The sequence below is a fragment of the Malaya genurostris genome, chromosome 3 (genome assembly GCF_030247185.1).
Source record: "Malaya genurostris strain Urasoe2022 chromosome 3, Malgen_1.1, whole genome shotgun sequence".
NCBI classification, from domain to species: Eukaryota; Metazoa; Arthropoda; class Insecta; order Diptera; family Culicidae; genus Malaya; species Malaya genurostris.
In genome coordinates this window covers 207,600,908-207,619,703 of record NC_080572.1, presented here as the reverse complement: position 1 = coordinate 207,619,703, position 18,796 = coordinate 207,600,908, and the positions used below count along the sequence as shown (strand labels likewise).

Here is an 18,796-nt window from a genome sequence, read left to right as displayed (position 1 = left end):
TCGTCAGAAAACTCTCGAAAGTTGGCAAACTTCATGGACGAATGACGAACTGGGACGATGGCTACACGCCATTATCCCTAAGGTATCGACGAAACCTTGGTTCAAGGGGATGAATGTGAGTCGCGATTTCATTCGTGTTATGTCGCGGCTCATGTCAAATCATTATACATTCAACGCACATCTCCGGCGTATTGGGCTCGTGGAGAGCAATCTCTGCACCTGTGGCGACGGTTACCAGGACATCGAGCATGTCGTGTGGTCGTGCGTAGAGTATCGTGACGCCAGGTCGAAGCTACTGGAATCCCTTAGGGCCCGAGGTAGACCGCCTGAGGTTCCGGTTCGGGATGTGTTGGCGAGTCGGGATAGTTCATACATGCTTCTCATATACCAATTCCTTAAACACATTCGTATACAAGTGTAATCTATTATATCTTGCAGAGAAAGTTCCTCCCATTCCTCGACGATATTTTAACTATGGCTAAGAATAATCTCCAACTGCAGGTTCGACACTAACATCCGCCCGATTCTATCGACCCCTCGTCCTGTCCACCATCTTCATTGGAACTAACTAGATCTTTTTGTTGTCACTAACTTTTCTGTTCTCCCTTTCCCCGTCTCTTCACCATCTCGTTGTCAACTAATTAGATCTCTGTCGTTTTCTAGGCATTTCGTTCCCATATCCCCTTTTTACCCCTTTTTTCTACAATATTTACTAGTCTATGTCTCTTTTATTCTCTTCCGTAACATAACAATCAACCCCAATGGAAGACCGCTCCAATCGATGACCAGCATGCGGGCCACCCGCCGGGTCTTCGTAGCCTGGGGGTGTTTTCCGCGGACCCATACGGACCAAAGGATGCGGCCAGCATAAATATTTACCAACGTCATCTGGAAGACACACGCTATATTCAGTTCATCAACAACTGCGGATTGCCAGCTGTAGGCTGGATTCTCGAGAATAGACAATTTCAACACCAATATTACAGTTTTATGTTAGTCGTTAACTAAAATTAGAAAAAACCGGCATCTTAGAGCTTAAGCAGTGTGCCAAAAAAATTATATTATATTGTTGAATAAAAAAAAAAAAAAAAAGCTGTATATTTACAAATCGCTTAGTTTTGTAATGTAACATTCCATTGAATTACCAGCTCCAAATATGTGCATGAAAATAAAAGTAAATTCACAAAATATTTTTATCTGTGCACATACATTTTCATAGATAAATTTATGCAAAGGTTATATGCACATAGTTACAATAAGCGGCAATATTAAAATGATTCTATTGCAATTATCCACTGCCCATACAGAATCGGATCGCGAAACGACAATAAGCGACCGTTTGTTGCTTCAGAGAGAATCCCCACAGCAGCGTGCTAGTCTTTGATTCTCAGAAATGTCATCGAGAGAAGTTTGCTCTCGCACTGGTATCTATTCTATGTTAAATGAGCCATGCCGGGTTTTTGTTGCTGCGATGATATCCGTCTCTCTTTGATGGCACTGATTCAATCGCGTGAAGAGTTACTAGTGAGCATTCTTTGATACGATAAAAGCCATTCTTGCTCAGCAAAGAACTTGGAAGAGATCGTCGATTGCGGGCCAGACTTCGCACTCTCTGGGTGTGAGCAATCGAGGAAAATAACAGTGAAGCGGGACACTGAAGAACGGTGGCAAAAGATCGAGTATCCTGGAAATCTACGATTCGCTCGGCCATGTTCCGGAGACGGAATTTTCACCACTAAGAGCTGAGGATAGTATGTACATTTAATATCTCAGTTTTTTTCATATTCTCTCGATTAAAATCAAATTGTCTTTGAAATGGAAATGAATATCGGAAAAGCCACCTGATGATTTCTTCGAAATTAGGTTGAGAATATTCTGTGAAATTTTCATAATGATTCATTGAGTTTACCGCTGGAGTTGAATTTTTTTTGAACTGGAAAACCGCTTGAAACTACCACGCAAGGAATGGCATAGTTCTACTTTTTCATGGAATATCTCGACCTTCAAGTGTTTTATTACGAACCTACCGAGACGAAGTATAGATGATTTAGTTCAGATGCGATTTGGACATTACGTATTTGTTGTCACGATGAAATTTGAGTTATATTTTCCTATGAAACACAGTCAGTTCAAATGTTCCTAAAGACACAGACGGAAAGGGATTTGAGGGAGCCACGTGGTCGATTTAAAATCTATACGCGACCCATTATCCTCAGACCTTAAAGTAAAGAAAGTAAGTACTAAAGACTGTCCCAGAAAGTATGGACGCAACCAAAAACCGCTGCCATTTCGCAATGGTTCAGAATCTGTCAATTTTTATGGTTGCGTCCTGTTGTTTACACTCTTCTCTAACCACTTGTGCAGTTGTTTATTCGTTTTCATTAGTTTGTTTCGAAATGCGTGGATTGTCACCAGAACAACGTCGAAAAACTGTGTATAAATGGCGCACAGAACGCGGACTGTCACTGAGAAAGATAGCAAAAATAGAAGGATTAAGTCAAAAAGCCGTGTGAAATGCAATACGTATACTGAAGGCGTTCGAGCAAAAGAATGAGATTTCAGTTCAGGATGTGGCCAAAAAAGTGGGCACTTCGAAGTCAAATGTTCTTCGTGCTAAAGAACGTTTGAATCTTCGAACCTCTAAGAAGAAGAAACAACCAAAACGTAGTCCGAAACAAGAAGCATCGATCAGGCCGAGGGTTCGAAAGCTGTACAATACGATTCTTGCTGGTAATTTGAACTGCATAATCATGGACAACAAAACTCGATTACAAATCCTTGCCGGGACCACAATATTATAAGGTACGAGAAGGGCAAGTGTTAAACCAGTCCGAGACATCGATTGAAGTCGAAAAATTTGGTAAGAAAGCTATGGTCTGGCAAGCAATTTGTAGCTGCGGTAAGATTTCGAAACCCTTCATCGCCACTGCTTCAATGAACAGCGAAATATACATCAAGGAATGTTTACAAAAACGACTTCTACCCATGATTCGAAGCCACAAGGATCCTGTTGTCTTCTGGCTAGATCTTGCTTCTTGCCACCACTCGAAATCAACGGTAGAATGGCATACTACCAAAAATGTCACTGATGTCCCAAAAGACATGAATCCACCAAATTGCCTACAACTTCGACCAATTGAGGAATTTTGGGCATAAACGAAGCCACATCTTAGGAAACATGTCTCGGCAGCCGAAACCATTCAACAGTTCACAGTTACACAGTCTTTAGTTCCTAATAACGAGAGAGGTATCTGTTCGGTTCATTTAATCTAGTCCTAGCAACTCGTATGACTGGTAACATACGAACAGGAAATCTCACAGTAAGAAGTTAAGGGCTGAGGCCAGTCGGTCGCGTAAAACCACGTGGCTCGCTGTGCGTATTACATTTCTCTCCATGCTCTCTCGTACAAAATGACTCTCGGTGGCCAAGAAAGTTTTGATATTTTCGGTTACATCGGTTTGACTACATCACATAAAATCCAAGAAAGCTACCGCTTGGTTGGCAGCCTTTCTGAGCCGATTTTATTTCTCTCTCATGTTTCGTTACGTTACCAGGGAACTAAAATGGTGCCGCCCTAGAAATCGACTTACCTTCACAAAAATAACATTCACTTCATTTTTATCGCGACAACATATATGTTTTTATGCATCTAAATTAAATTATCTAGACATTGTCAGGATAGATTTTTGATCCATGCTTTTGAAGGCGAGATATTCAATGAACAAGTTGAAATACGGCGTTTTCAGTTATGAAATTTTTCCTTCAGAAAAAAGACTTTCCGGGCCACTAAAGTCAATGAATTATTCTGAAATTTTCATAGAATAATCTAAACTAATTTTCTGACAGATTGTCAGTTGGGTTTTTTGATATTCGTCACCGTTTCTGAGAAAATCAGATTTGAAGCGTGAAAATAGCCCTCTGAAACGCTTTAAAACACACTGGCCTCAGACCTTAATATCTTCATTGAGTGAACGATAGAAAATAAATTATATCGAAGTATGGCTTGCTGATGCTTGCTTTCGACTTGAGAACACAGTCGACAATTTTAGTCCTAACACAGTGAAACGCGATTTTTCCTCAGTAGAAGTACCTAATGTTCGTAATAATTTGAAACGATCTTTGTTTCGTACAACTTAAAGCAGTATGAACCAACAATTTCAGTGGACTTGTTTCGTAAAAAACACTATATGAAATAATTGAAGCGAAAACTGGATGATATCGAACGTACTCTAAACTGATCAAGTTCCAACATATTTTTTTGCTTGTCGGTACTGATTCGCAGTAGCCTTTTTTTCAACTTCATACTTGATATGCGATTTTTCATTTTTTTTTCGTTAATTACTCTTTCTGATTTGTTAATTGTATTCACATTATTTACAGTTTGAGAAAGGATGGCACACCTTTATCGGAAGAAGAAAAGAAAAAAACATTTATACAATGATGTATCGAGTTTCATCTGAAAACTGATAATCAACAGTTGTATTAATAGTCGAGTTGTTTAAAGCTGTTTCCCACTTGTTTCCACCAATTCGCTCCACCGTAAATAAACAGACTTTTAATTGGATTTTCCAGTTACAGTTTCAAGACTATATTCTGAATTGTTAATTGTTATGTCTACCCTAAAACTGGTTTCCTTTACGCGTTTTTTCTTTTTTGGTTGGCTTTCGTTAAATTGGTTTCTCTTCTTATATTTATATACTTTTGTGGATCTTAATCTTCATATTTTCACCTCAAAACTTCAGAAAGAATAACACTGTACATCTATAATTAATTATCTGGTCTAGGTTAGTGTGGCTTGATAACGATGGCGACGATTGCTGAGCGGAGATACATCTTCCCAAAATGGCTGAACCGCGGTGACCGGCGAACTGGAATTCGCCCAGCAGTGATGATGTACCGTGGCTTCCGCCGCGAAATTACTAAACTAAATGGCCTGCATCCAAACTGGCCTGCTACTGGCTGGCTGCTACAACCAACAAACGGCCGGCCGACGCCTGTGTGATGCATCTTGCTGCTAGACGATTATATACACAAACTGTGGGCTGCATGCAACCATCATCACTGCTTGGCTGCTGTCCTTAACCGCGGCCTGCTACGAACTGATATTGCTGCTGCTGGAGAGGAATCCCTTGTGGGGGCACCGAACAGGCAGTCGGGACTGCAATCAACACGGACGACAGTACGGCGGGGCCTTGGCAAAAACAAAGGCGGCGATGACAATGGTTTGCTGTGGGCTTCGGGCTGCTAATTCGGGATTTGGGGCTAATCGGTTGATGAGCTCACTCGTACTGGCTGCGGTTCCCTCTGTCATCGGTGGTGGCTACCGGAATCTATTACGACTTTTTCCTTTCCCGCAGGGGAATATCGTCCTCCTGACATCATTGGTTCGCTGAGGTGTAGCTCTGCGGAGAGAGAAAATTGAAGTCTTTCGGTTAGCAAGGCTACGAGTCGAACCACGGACGAGTCGCTGCTGAAATGGAATATTGGAAACCGAGACTGAGCGATTTATGGATAAAATGTAGTCAATTTAGGTGTGTTGATGGGAGCTGCGTTAGGCGGACCGAGATTGAAATTAATGTTCTGGACGGGGTGATAGACGACGCGATTTGTTATTGCTGAGAGATTACTGTTTATATTTACACATGGTCTTAAAGCATGAGCGATTCGAATTTGTCGAACTGATCTTGTTTATGTATAAGGTATAACGGTGAAAATGTAGCGTTTTGAATCGAAACACGTATATTTCGACAAACCAAATGCTACGGGTATAAAATACGTGAATGAAAGTGAGTGCTATATTTGGATTTTGGAATAAACAAAGTGCACGAAATAACAAACAAAATCTAAGTATACGAACAGCTCTGAAGATTTAACACAAACAAGAAAAGGTATACAAAAAACTTAGTCATAGTAAGAGTGTTAGTAGTTTAAAGTTATACAAACTGTCACAAAATCACAATCCTGAATCAGCAGGCGACCCCTTGGGTCAAATTTTTTATCATTTTCTTGAAATTTGTAACCTGAATAAATGATTATTTTCAGGTTTGAGTATTTCAGGAATCGCCTAGGTATTGGAATGCTTTTGTGGTAAGAATATAAATAATTATCAGAAATATAAACAGAGTCAAATTATATACAGCAATTTCGGATACAACTTACGTTTATAGCAGGAGAGAATTGTGCTTGTTGAAATTTATCTTGATCTATGATTTTATAAAACCATTCATTACGGGGTCAGTAGATACACCAAAAGTATGTTTAATTAGTTTTACGGTTTTGTCTTTGACTCTTTGGTGCGGTTCCAAGTGAACTGTCAAAACTACTCGGCATTCCAACTAGAATTGTTCAAAAACATATTTTAATTGTTGATGCTTCAGATTAAAAGAAATTCGTTGTGCTTTTCACTGTTTTGCTATTCAAATGTGCATTATTTGAGACATTAGTTGAAATCGTGTAAACAATACGCCACACACTTTCACACCATTCCATTTAATTCATAATTGAAATTAATGTTGCGAAAATTACCATTGTAGCAGAAACACGCCTGAAGTTATACCCAACAACGTCAAATGCGTTACGCTAAATTTCAACGAAATCAGTCCAAATGAATCATGATCCGAGAACTTTTAATCTTGGTGTATTATCATAACATGAAAATATACTATTTTCCCCAAATCATGACTCGTTTTGCTCATTTCTTGAATCGGAATTTTGCCCGTGTAGTAAAAAATATATATAATGTACAACGAAAAATGCTGGAGAACGAACATCCTGAGAATTATTTATTTCATGTTTTTTGTTATGACGTATAGTCACCATAAATTCAGTTTAGTTTTTTTTATCAATATTGCGTTGTAGCGATGGTCTTGGCAGGTTGCACACTGATATCATCATGTTTTCTGCTGAATGCCCTATACCGTTAGTCGTAGTTCAACTGACCTTGTGTTTCGGTGCATTATCTAGTAAAAAACAGTCTTTCTCCCGCTGTTATACTCACTGTGGATAGTTTTCTCTTTTCCGATGTAGCCCATGCAAAATTGTCATGCATGAATACCACTATCAGCCTAGAGCTTTGATGTACTTTTCTGCACCAAGAAAACGTATCTAAACAGCTCGGTAGATGATCACCAGGGTGCGAAAAAGTTTTGAATTCAGTTCCACCAAATTTTTTGTGTTCCTTTTAGGTCTAATAAGAACTGTGCTAAATTTTATCTCGATCGGTGAAACTATACGGACAAATAGACTTTTTTCAAAAAGTCAGCTAGAGATCACTCTATAGACTCTAAAAATCAGTGCAAATGTTATTTGCGTAAGAAATTTAATAAGGAAAACAACCTTCAAAGACCACATTACAGACCGACATTTGTAGAAAATGTTATCTGCCATCTCTTTACAGAGAGCCAGCCTACCCTAGCGTCTGTTCTCCACGTTGGGGCGGCTCAAAACAGCGTCTGCTCTCCATGTTAGGAGCGGTTGATTACCGTCCTTGTGTCAGTGTGCGACTCTAGACAGTGCTGACACGATGGCCCTCCGGCGAAACAGGAGGTTGGTGCAGGCCTAACAAGCCGCTCGGAAAAAGGAAGTTACGAACGATCAAGAAAGAAATACGACTCGGAATAATCGGCAAAGACCTACGCGACGAACTAAGGACTACGATTGGAAGTTTGGCACATGGAACTGCAAATCGCTTGGCTTCCCAGGATACGACCGAATGCTGCATGATAAGCTTCAAATCCGCGGCTTCGAAGTCGTAGCACTGCAGGAACTTTGTTGGGCGGGACAGAAGGTGTGGAAAAGTGGGTATCGAGCGGCTACCTTCTACTAGTGCTGTGGCACAACCAACGTTCTACGAACGGGATTTTTAATGTTGGGCAAGATGCGCCAGCGCGTGATTGGGTGGCAGCCAATCAGTGATAGAATGTGCGTATTGAAGATCAAGTGCCGTTTCTTCAATTACAGCATCATCAACGTGCACTGCCCACATGAGACGAGACCCGATGACGAAAAGGAAGCATTTTACGCGCAGTTGGAACGAACCTACGACAGCTGTCCACGGCGGGATGTAAAACTCGTCATCGGCGACATGAATGCTCAGGTAGGCCGGGAGGCAATATACAGGCCCGTGATCGGGCTGGAGAGCCTGCACGCGGTTACAAACAACAACGGTCAACGGTGCGTAAACTTTGCAGTCTTCCGAGGAATGGTAGTACGAAGCACTATCTTCCCCCGCAACGATATCCACAAAGCCACCTGGAGATCACTTGATCAACATACGGAAAATCAAATCGACCACGTTCTCATCGACGGGCGATTCTTCTCCGACGTCATCAATGTCCGCATCTACCGCAATGCCAACATTGATTCTGACCACTACCTTGTCGCGGTTTGTATGCGCTCAAAACTATCGACGGTGCACAACACTCGTCGCACAGGAACGCCGGGCTCAATCTCGAGCATCTGCGTAGCGTTCGTATTGCAGAGGAATACACGCAACAACTGGAGCAAGTGCTACCAACGGAAGAGCAGCTTGGCGCGGCGACTCTTGAAGACGGCTGGAGGAACATAAGGTCCGTTGTGAGTAGCATTGTTGCAACCGAACTAGGTTCAAGGTTATCGAATCGAGGAAATGACTGGTTTGACGGCGAATGTCAGCAGTTGGTCGAAGAGAAGAATGCAGCAAGGGCGAGGATGCTGCAGCACCGCATGAGAGCGAACGAGGAACGATACAGACAGGCCCGGAACAGACAGAACACGGGTTTTCGGAGGAAAAATCGCCACTAGGAAGACTAAGATCGCGAAGCGATGGTACAGATGTACCGCGCAAATGACACACGGAAGTTCTATGAGAAGGTGAACCGCTCACGTAGAGGCTACACGCCACAGATCGAAATGTGCAGAGACACCAGTGGTAACCTTCTCACCGATGGAACCAGTACTATGAAGAGCATCTGAATGGCGAAGCACAAGATACAGAGAACGGTACAGGAATCAATCTGGGTGCACGCTCAGCCGACGACAGATTCCCAGCCCCTTATCTGTCGGAGATAAGTGAGGAGATCGGCAAGCTGAGGCACAACAAAGCCGCAGGCAATGACCAGTTGCCAGGCGAGCTGCTCAAACATGAAGGAGAGGCACTGGCTAGAGCACTGCACTGGATGATTTCTAAGATTTTGGAGGAGGAGATTCTACCGCAGGAATGGATGGATGGAGTGGTATGTTTACCGTTTACAAAAAGGGCGATAAGCTATATTGTTGCAATTACCGCGCAATCACATTGCTCAACACCGCCTACAAGGTACTCTTCCAAATCCTTTGCCGTCGTCTATCACCAATAGCTAAGGAATTCGTAGGGTCGTACCAAGCGGGATGTACTGGAGCCCGCGCCACTACGGATCACATATTCGCGATAAGACAAGTACTCCAGAAGTGTCGTGAATACAATGTACCCACGCATCACCTATTCATTGACTTCAAAGCGGCATACGACACAAGCGATCGAGAACAGCTATGGCGGATCATGCACGAATACAGTTTCCCGGATAAACTGACGCGATTGGTCAAAGCAACGATGGATAGAGTGACGTGTTACGTCCGAGTATCTGAGACGCTCTCGAGTCCCTTCGAATCTCGGAGAGGGCTACGTCAAGGTGATGGACTTTCTTGTATCTTGTTCAATATTGCCCTAGAAGGTGTGATTCGAAGTGCGAGGATCGACACGAGTGGCACGATCTTCCGAAAGTTCGTACAACTTTTTGGCTTTGCTGACGATATTGATATTGTGACACGTAACCTTGAGAAGATGACAGAAACCTACATCGGACTGAAGGCTGAAGCTAGGCGTATCGGACTGGCCATAAATGCTTCGAAAACAAAATACATGAGAGGAAGAGGCTCTAGAGAAGAAACACTACGCCTCCCATCACGAATATTGATAGACGGTGACGATATCGAGGTGGTTGACGAGTTCGTGTATTCGGGCTCATTGGTGACCGCCGATAATGACACCAGCAGAGAAATACAGAGACGTATTTTGGCAGGAAATCGTGCGTACTTTGGACTCAGAAAAACCCTCCGATCGAGAAAAGTACACAACCGCACGAAATTGACCATCTACAAAACGCTCATTAGACCGGTTGTTCTCTATGGCCACGAGACCTGGACTATGCTGGCAGTGGACTAACGCGCTCGCAGTGTTTTCGAAAGAAAGGTACTGAGGACCATCTATGGCGGAGTGCAGATGGAAGACGGAACGTGGAGACGGCGTATGAATCACGAATTGCAACAGTTACTAGGAGAATCACCCGTCGTACGGACAGCTAAAATCGGACGTCTACGATGGGCTGGGCATGTCATAAGGATGTCTGACGACAGCCCAGTAAAAATGGGATTAGATTAATCCCACTGGTACAAGAAGAAGAGGAGCGCAGCGAGCAAGATGGATCGATTAAATGGAGAGTGATCTCAGAAGCCCGTGCCTTGAGTGGCTGGCGACGAGCAGCCATGGACCGAGTAATGTGGAGACGTATGCAGTTAGGTAAGGTAAGGTAAGAAAATGTTATCAAAGAAAACCGACTCAAGGTATCATAGTAGTAGAATCGTAGTACTAATCATGCAATGATCCTGCACGCCAAGAATCGGCTGCGAGGTCTGTTGAAACAGAGGGGCCAAATTCCACAAAAAGAATAGAGTGCCAGGAATTTGCTTTGCTTCGATCGCTTTGGAGCACTTGTGCATTGCTGAGGGCTCATTCTGTTCTATGGGGAATAATAATAGTTTCAACAACAATTACCAATTGACGTCAAAAGTTCACCCGATTCCACATTAGCAATGCCAAACTTTCTTCCGAAGTGCGCTCGCGTTCGGGTTTTAGGTCTGGAGTTGGCATGTTTAGTACTCAGAGGCTGGATAACATTTTCACATGCAAAATCCCGTTCAAAATATGGCGCGTGCACTCAGTACTAATCCGTATGCCATTTGTGTCCCTTCATTTATCGGACGAAGGGCAGTGGAATTTCGGTCATCACAAAACTCTCGAAGCAAATATCACACGAGTTTAAAATATAATTTTAAGAAGTAATAACACCATAATATCTATCCATCATTTCATTGATTTCCTGCGTCGTTTTGACTCTCAGAAAATAATGGTTTATGAGAAAACGAAAATTATTTTTTTCCATTCCCATCATGTTGCCAAACTTATAGATAAACTTCAACTTTCAGAATAAAACAAGAGGCTGAATCGTACTGAAAATTGACATGTCTACTTGGAAATTAATTGACTATAAGGCATTATAATTTTTCGTATGATTTCATTGCCTCTTGCCTCCTAGACATATGAAACAATTCAAATGAACGTAATTCGTTAAATGACTGAATCTTACAAGAATGACTTCTATCTGTGTCGAACATACCGAGCTTAGTACGTAGTTGGTCGAAGTTACATTCTCTAACAAAAATATACATACAAAAATTCATAAAACATCTGTTAAATCAATCATAGAGCTGCGATTCACAATCGGTGAAATGGCATCCAGCGGAAATACATTCTATGAAACGAATCTCGACAAAATGATAATTCTCCAATGGAAAGTGTTGACTTTCTTCGTCCAATCGAAGGGGTGATTGCTTAAAACAAGGGCTGCTAGGTGAGCTGCTTAATCTAAGTTATTCCTTTTAAGGTAGCTTTTCGCCGTGGTCAGGTGTTCAGTTTGCTGCCTATCCCGGGTTTTCACGCACTTTACCCAAAATTGCGAGAGAACGGAGAAGAAAACGGAAATTTCAAGAACATACGATTCTGGATAATTAGTTTTTCTATCGATTCGTTTATAAATTGTGCATGATAGACGTTTTTATCGAAAGATTAAATGAGTTTTTCCTTATTCTTTCACACACTCGCACTGTCAACACACAAGAAAATAAAATGTTTAACAAAACTCCCACGAAATCTCGCGAACGAAACGCTCCCTAACTAATATTTTTTGCCAAATGCATAGTAAAATCATTTATCGACAATCGTATGTTTTTTATTTTTCGTGAATCGGGTTAGTATTGGAGAAATTTGCAATTTAGGGTGAAATTTTGGCGACAAAGCAAGAGGAAGCATTGAGTTGTCTCTCTTCGACCTGACCACGGGGAAGCGTTACCTTAATTTGAGCTTTTGCTTCGTTAAGTAGTTATTCTACAGCATGACAACGTTCGGCCTGTTGAATGCTACGGGCAACTGAATAGTTCTTCTCCAGCCGCTCCATGTTATACAACTATTGCGTCTTCCGGTGTTGCGTTCGTTAGTACTTGGGTGCTCAACATATACACTTATACCTACGAGCATCAACCTTGACTTGATTTATGGATTCGTTTATGAGTTTAAAATGAACACAGTAATTGCTAAAATCTATGAGCTTCTTCAGAAAGCTAGCAATTTGAACATACTTTATGTTTCGTATTCGACTCGTCAGTACATAACAGTTTATGTCGGCTGACGTTGCACTTCGGTGCAAACAAAATAAGTGTTCTGCAAGAATTAAATTGCTCAAAAACTTGTAAGTTTTATTTAAATAACATTTCCATTAGAATTAATGCTTCAAAATAGTGGGTCAATTTCCCCGGAACCAAAAATTACCCACCTGGGCTTAACATGTTTCACCGCCCCTGCCAAACGATATTGAATATACATATTAAATGGTTAAATTAAATTTTCCATACTGGTAATAATCAGACCTTACTGGTATAATTAAGCTGAAAAACCAAAACTGTGCTGAACAAATTTTAGTGTAAAAATAATTCAAATTCCAATAAATAATACACATATAAAAAAATAATTAGTTACCTTTAACCCATACAGAGTTACATTATCTTGTTTGTACCCTTTCAACATCGAGAAATGCAACCGGAGGGACTTCCAAGTAAACACTCAAAGAGTGAATTTCAGGCTCAAATTATTAACCAAACACACTGCTATGCCGTTATGTTGAAGAGCTTAAGAGCTGATTCCGCAGTGTTTTACTTTCGAGCTTTCGTTCGCCCACCCGATCCGTCGCACAGTGGTTCGAATCAATAAAAACGTGGACATGATTCAATAGCTGCCAAACCGTTCTTTTAATGCATATAGTTGCTTTGAAGAAATTATTTACAAATATATACCGCGTAATTTGATCATATCATTAATTGTTCATGGCCTACTTTGACAAAAAATGTAACCATAACTTTTTTATCTGAAGAGATAGAAATTTTTTTCTTCTACAAGGTTTTAGAACTATTAAAAATAATTTACTTTGTCAAATATACCAAAAGTCTAGGTCGCACCGTTTCGGATATACAAAGCGTTTTTATGGCAACCCCCTTAAAATCAGTTTTTTATTCATAAATTGTTTCGAGTTATTTTGTTATGCATACTTTGTTTGGAATAATTGTATAATTAATAAAATCGCATATTTTTGTTGAAGATAGTGCATAGGTTTGGTTTTTTCCTGGCAAAGTTATGCAACATTTTACCTTTTTTTTACCTAGGATAAAACCTTGCACCGAAGCGAAATATGCAACTTTATGCAGCTGATTTTTACAAAGTTTGTAGGAAAAGATGTGCCCAATATCATAAAAAAATCTAAGTGGAACTCGGTGGAACTTTTTTTTTAGGTCTTTTCAAAGTTAGTTTTAATTACGGAATTATGGCAACCCCCTTAAAACTAGTTTTCTAGTCATAACTTGTTTCGTGTAATTTTTTTATGCATACTTCGTTTGGAATAATTGTAGAAAATATAGAATTTCATAATTTTGTAGAAGCTAATGCATAAGTTTATTCTTTTCTGGAAAATTTATGCATAATTTTACCTTTTTTTACCTAGGAAACCTTGTGCCGAAGCGAAATATGCAACTTAATGCAGCAAACTTTAATAATACTTATAGGAGAACATGTACCTTATCCAATTTATTTTCCAATGAGTATATCTTGAGTACTCTTCGTGTGACTCATTTTCACTATGGTCATGCTGAAACCATGAATGATTAAGAAACAGAGGGCGCACAGTGGTCCAAAACTGGAAAAAGACGGTCACAAGTCTGTACAGACTTTCACTGATTTTTAAGAGCTAACGTGTCTTCGAAGAAGTTTTACAAAATTATATAACGCTTCTTTTGAAAGTAGCACCTTAATTTTGGTTAAGGAGGTAGCACCGATTTCGAAAAAAAATAATTTTGTTTTTGACGAAAATATTTTTTTCTATCTCATTTCAAAGAAAAAAACATTTCAAGTATTTTTGCTGAAGACATGAGTAATGTAAAAAAAATATTTTTTGAGATATTCGCTTTATTTTAAAAACAGTTTTTTTGGATTTACCTGCGTAGAATTTATCTCTATTACCTAAGTATCTACTACAAAGTTAGCATTCAAATGAGTAACTTTTCCCAATACTTTTCACAACCTAATCAATCAACTAGGTAGTTAATGTTACCTAATAAATCATTACAATATGTCACTTAGTCGCATTGCATTCGATCAATCAGTATCAGTCACGCTATCATCCGAGTTTTCCGTATCGCTAATTTCTTGTTCTGTTGTAAGTTCTAGCATATCAATTGCTTCCAGTGACAATTTCTTTCTAGTTTTGATAGGTTAGTAATAAATATTCGAAATCAGTGGGTCAGACGCTACTAGGAGTCTACAAAAAACATCTGTCATCGTTTTTTCACTGCTGTTTTTCCTCGTGCCCAAGTATGGATTTTTTTTATTTGTTTATTAATTTTTAACTTTTTTCATTCAATAAACTATAAAGGTTATTTTATGGAATCGCTTATTTGAAACCTAAGAAAAAACCGTACATTCATGCCTTGGACGAATTTTTGTATCTTTGTTATATTTTACAGGCTGTTGAAAAAAGGCTTTGTGCGAAATACCCCATGGATTATTACTATACATGCTATGCACGTATGCAAATATATGAAAGATATTTCTATCCTATTTCCGACTACCAGTCTGGACGCGCGTAAACACGCATAAACAAGTTCATGCTTGCACGCGCAACTTAAGCAAATTGTTGCGATTTTTACTTTGTTATTTTTCACAATTGACAATATTAGAATAAATCTAAGTGGAACTAGATGCAATTTTAGGCCTTTTAAAATTTAGTTTTAATTATTGAAAATCCGAAAAATTATCAAAACTTCAACACATATTTAAAAAATGGAAAAATGTTTTCTAGACAAAATATGATAAAGTATTGTTAAAGAACAAACCTTTACGAAGAGACTTCATGTTTAAACGTGTAAATAAATTGAGTTATCGCGAAACAACACGATTTTTAAGACGAGATGTTGATCGGGCGACGCTCACTGCAAAAGTGAGTTACAGAAATAGCAGACGCGTGACGCCCTCTGTTTCTTAACCATTCATGGTTTCAGCATGACCATAGTGAAAATGAGTCACACGAAGAGTACTCAAGATATTCTCATTGGAAAATAAATTGGATAAGGTACATGTTCTCCTATAAGTATTATTAAAGTTTGCTGCATTAAGTTGCATATTTCGCTTCGGCACAAGGTTTCCTAGGTAAAAACGTGCTTAATCCACCTATCAGTGAGATGATACCTTTTTTTATCAATCCGCATGTGTTTTTTTTTTTCATGAATATTCTTCGGTTTTCATGACATTATTTTAATGACCGTCGTTTTGAGCTGCAATTTGACATTTTAATCACTCATTACTCTATCTAAAAAGGTTACAATCGATTAAACTTTTCCTGATATGTCGAAGTGAGTTCCACTTTAGAATTTACGGTAATTTAAGGTACTTCCAGAGCCGGTATTCAGGAACCAGCATAAACCAAACCGATTCGTGTGGCCATATGACGAATAAATTGCAATAGTTTTGAGTCAAACTTTCAAGCTTTTCGGGATTATCATCTTCTATATCGGTTTGAATTTTGAAAAATAATCCTCCTGTAATTCCAGAATCGGAAGTCAGCATTGAATAAAATTAATTAATTTTGTGTGGGACTATAAGTTTATTTTAATTTGAATTTTTTTCTGAAATTCGATTTGGCTTTATTTGAGAAAACGATTGAGCTTTGAGAAACGATTCGATACTGGAGCCGGAATTCGAAAATCGGTGTAGCCGAAGTCAGACAAATTCACCTGATTAGTTTACATTTGTTTCAATATGTTTAAAAATCAGTATAGACATCTTTGAGAAATCGTAGTACGAGTTAAATTGTTGGGTGTCTTCCGAATCGAAAACTGAATACCACTAAAACTGAAATAAGTTTATTTGGTTGTCGACTATTCAAATCAGCAAATCTTAGCTGATTCTTAGATATCATTTGAATCTTAGATCGGTTCAGCCATCTACGAGGAAAATAAGTTACACAATTTTAATTTCGTTTCACATATCATCCTGTAGTTCCGGAACCAGAAGTCGGATCCAAACATAATTCAGGAACCTTGTTTAGGAGCATACGAATTTTCATATGAATCTGAGTTTGTAGAAAACGGTTGAATCATCTTCGAAAATAAGGTAAAAAATTGAGTGAAATTATTTGTCACATACGCATTTTCTGATCTCGACGAACTGATTCAAATGGTATATGGGTGTTTTGTTCTTCCAGCATTTAGTGCTGTAAGCAGTTTAAATCAATATAATTATGAAATTGTTCAGAATTCGGAAGTACTGCCATCATTCGAACGATTATGTTGCCAAAAACGAACCGTGCTAAAATTGGTCCGAGGCAAAATGTCATGAAAAATAATGCTGTTCACAGTCTTTTTGGTACTTAGAAACTATTGTATGTAACAGTATAAAAAATCATGTTTTACGTTGCTCCCAAGCCTTTCTTTGCCATACAGCGCTCAGAACTTCTACTGCTGGAATATGGGGGAAAAATCGCTTACACAAAAAAATCGATATCTCCGTTAAAAATGGACGGATTTGAACAATCTATGGCTTGTTGGATAGCTATTACCGTGCGGAATCTAAGTCTGAAAACATATTCTGTTTTCAAGGTCAATTGTGACAGATACTGTCAAAAAACTGATAATTTTGACATAAAACTTCGTATAACACAAAAAGTAAACATCCGATCTCAAAACCATTCAATAGCGTTCTGGGTGACGGGGAGACCTTTCATTTGCGACTAGTTTGATCAAAATCGGTCCAGCCATCTCTGAGATCTAGACCTCTTAGTTGACAACACACATACAGACACACACACACACACACACACACACACACACACACACACACACACACACACACACACACACACACAGACATTTGCTCAGTTCGTCGAGCTGAATCGATTGGTATATGACATTCGGCCCTCCGGGCCTCGGAAAATTTTTCGAAAGTTTGAGCGAATTCTATACCTATTTTTTATATATATAAAAAAAGGTAAAAAAGGTAAAAAAGGTAAAAAAGGTAAAATTATGCAGAAATTTTCCAGAAAAGAATAAACTTATGCATTAGCTTCTACAAAATTATGAAATTCTATATTTTCTACAATTATTCCAAACGAAGTATGCATAAAAAAATTACACGAAACAAGTTATGACTAGAAAACTAGTTTTAAGGGGGTTGCCATAATTCCGTAATTAAAACTAACTTTGAAAAGACCTAAAAAAAAAGTTCCACCGAGTTCCACTTAGATTTTTTTATGATATTGGGCACATCTTTTCCTACAAACTTTGTAAAAATCAGCTGCATAAAGTTGCATATTTCGCTTCGGTGCAAGGTTTTATCCTAGGTAAAAAAAAGGTAAAATGTTGCATAACTTTGCCAGGAAAAAACCAAACCTATGCACTATCTTCAACAAAAATATGCGATTTTATTAATTATACAATTATTCCAAACAAAGTATGCATAACAAAATAACTCGAAACAATTTATGAATAAAAAACTGATTTTAAGGGGGTTGCCATAAAAACGCTTTGTATATCCGAAACGGTGCGACCTAGACTTTTGGTATATTTGACAAAGTAAATTATTTTTAATAGTTCTAAAACCTTGTAGAAGAAAAAAATTTCTATCTCTTCAGATAAAAAAGTTATGGTTACATTTTTTGTCAAAGTAGGCCATGAACAATTAATGATATGATCAAATTACGCGGTATATATTTGTAAATAATTTCTTCAAAGCAACTATATGCATTAAAATAACGGTTTGGCAGCTATTGATTTATGTCCACGTTTTTATTGATTCGAACCACTGTGCTTCGTACGCGGCGCACTTCTTTGTCGCTGTTCTACTCTGTCAATCCACTCATTGTACATTTTTAATTAATTCATACATAAATATTTTTCACTCCTTTATAGTTTGTACTTATTTCCATGAATGATGTATCAGTGTAATGTACGTGCTCTGCAATTTATATTCCCTTTTTGCATTATTTATCATCAACGAACACGAGGAAATACACACCGCGGCACGTTTAAAACTTGACCTGAAAAACTCTCTGCTGGAAATCGCCCTAAAAAAGTGGTATCAATCGACCTCTCAACGCTGTACAAATGGAATCTCAACGGAAATGAAATGTTGCTGTAGAGTTATTTTTCGACATCATACGCGAACAGAGTTTAACACGCGGCAGAAAAAAAATCGTCCGGATGCTTCATTCAACTCTGGAATCGTGGAAGGGTGGTTTCATGGAAAACCTCACCCTGCTGCTGAAGAGCCTATGATATAGAAGGATAACTTTAGAGAAGCTATACATTTGAGCTTGATCGAAGTGTAGAACATTCTGTTCAACTGGAAACTACTTTCGTTCCGTTGCTGCTAATGCAGATCTGGTTCCAGTCTCAAATCCATGCCAT

The 18,796-nt window shown here is 39.0% G+C and overlaps 1 protein-coding gene across 3 annotated transcripts in view; it reads right to left on the bottom strand.

Moving 5' to 3' along the window:
• Window positions 1-1,098: 1,098 nt before the first annotated feature.
• The window catches only part of LOC131435566 (potassium voltage-gated channel protein Shal), a 556,411-nt gene continuing 538,713 nt past the window's right edge, over window positions 1,099-18,796 (bottom strand). For all 3 annotated transcript variants that reach the window (XM_058603589.1, XM_058603591.1, XM_058603590.1), the window contains one exon: window positions 1,099-5,403. In XM_058603589.1, the coding sequence (XP_058459572.1) occupies window positions 5,380-5,403 (24 nt within the window). In that variant the 3' untranslated portion in view covers window positions 1,099-5,379. The remainder of the gene's footprint in view (window positions 5,404-18,796) is intronic.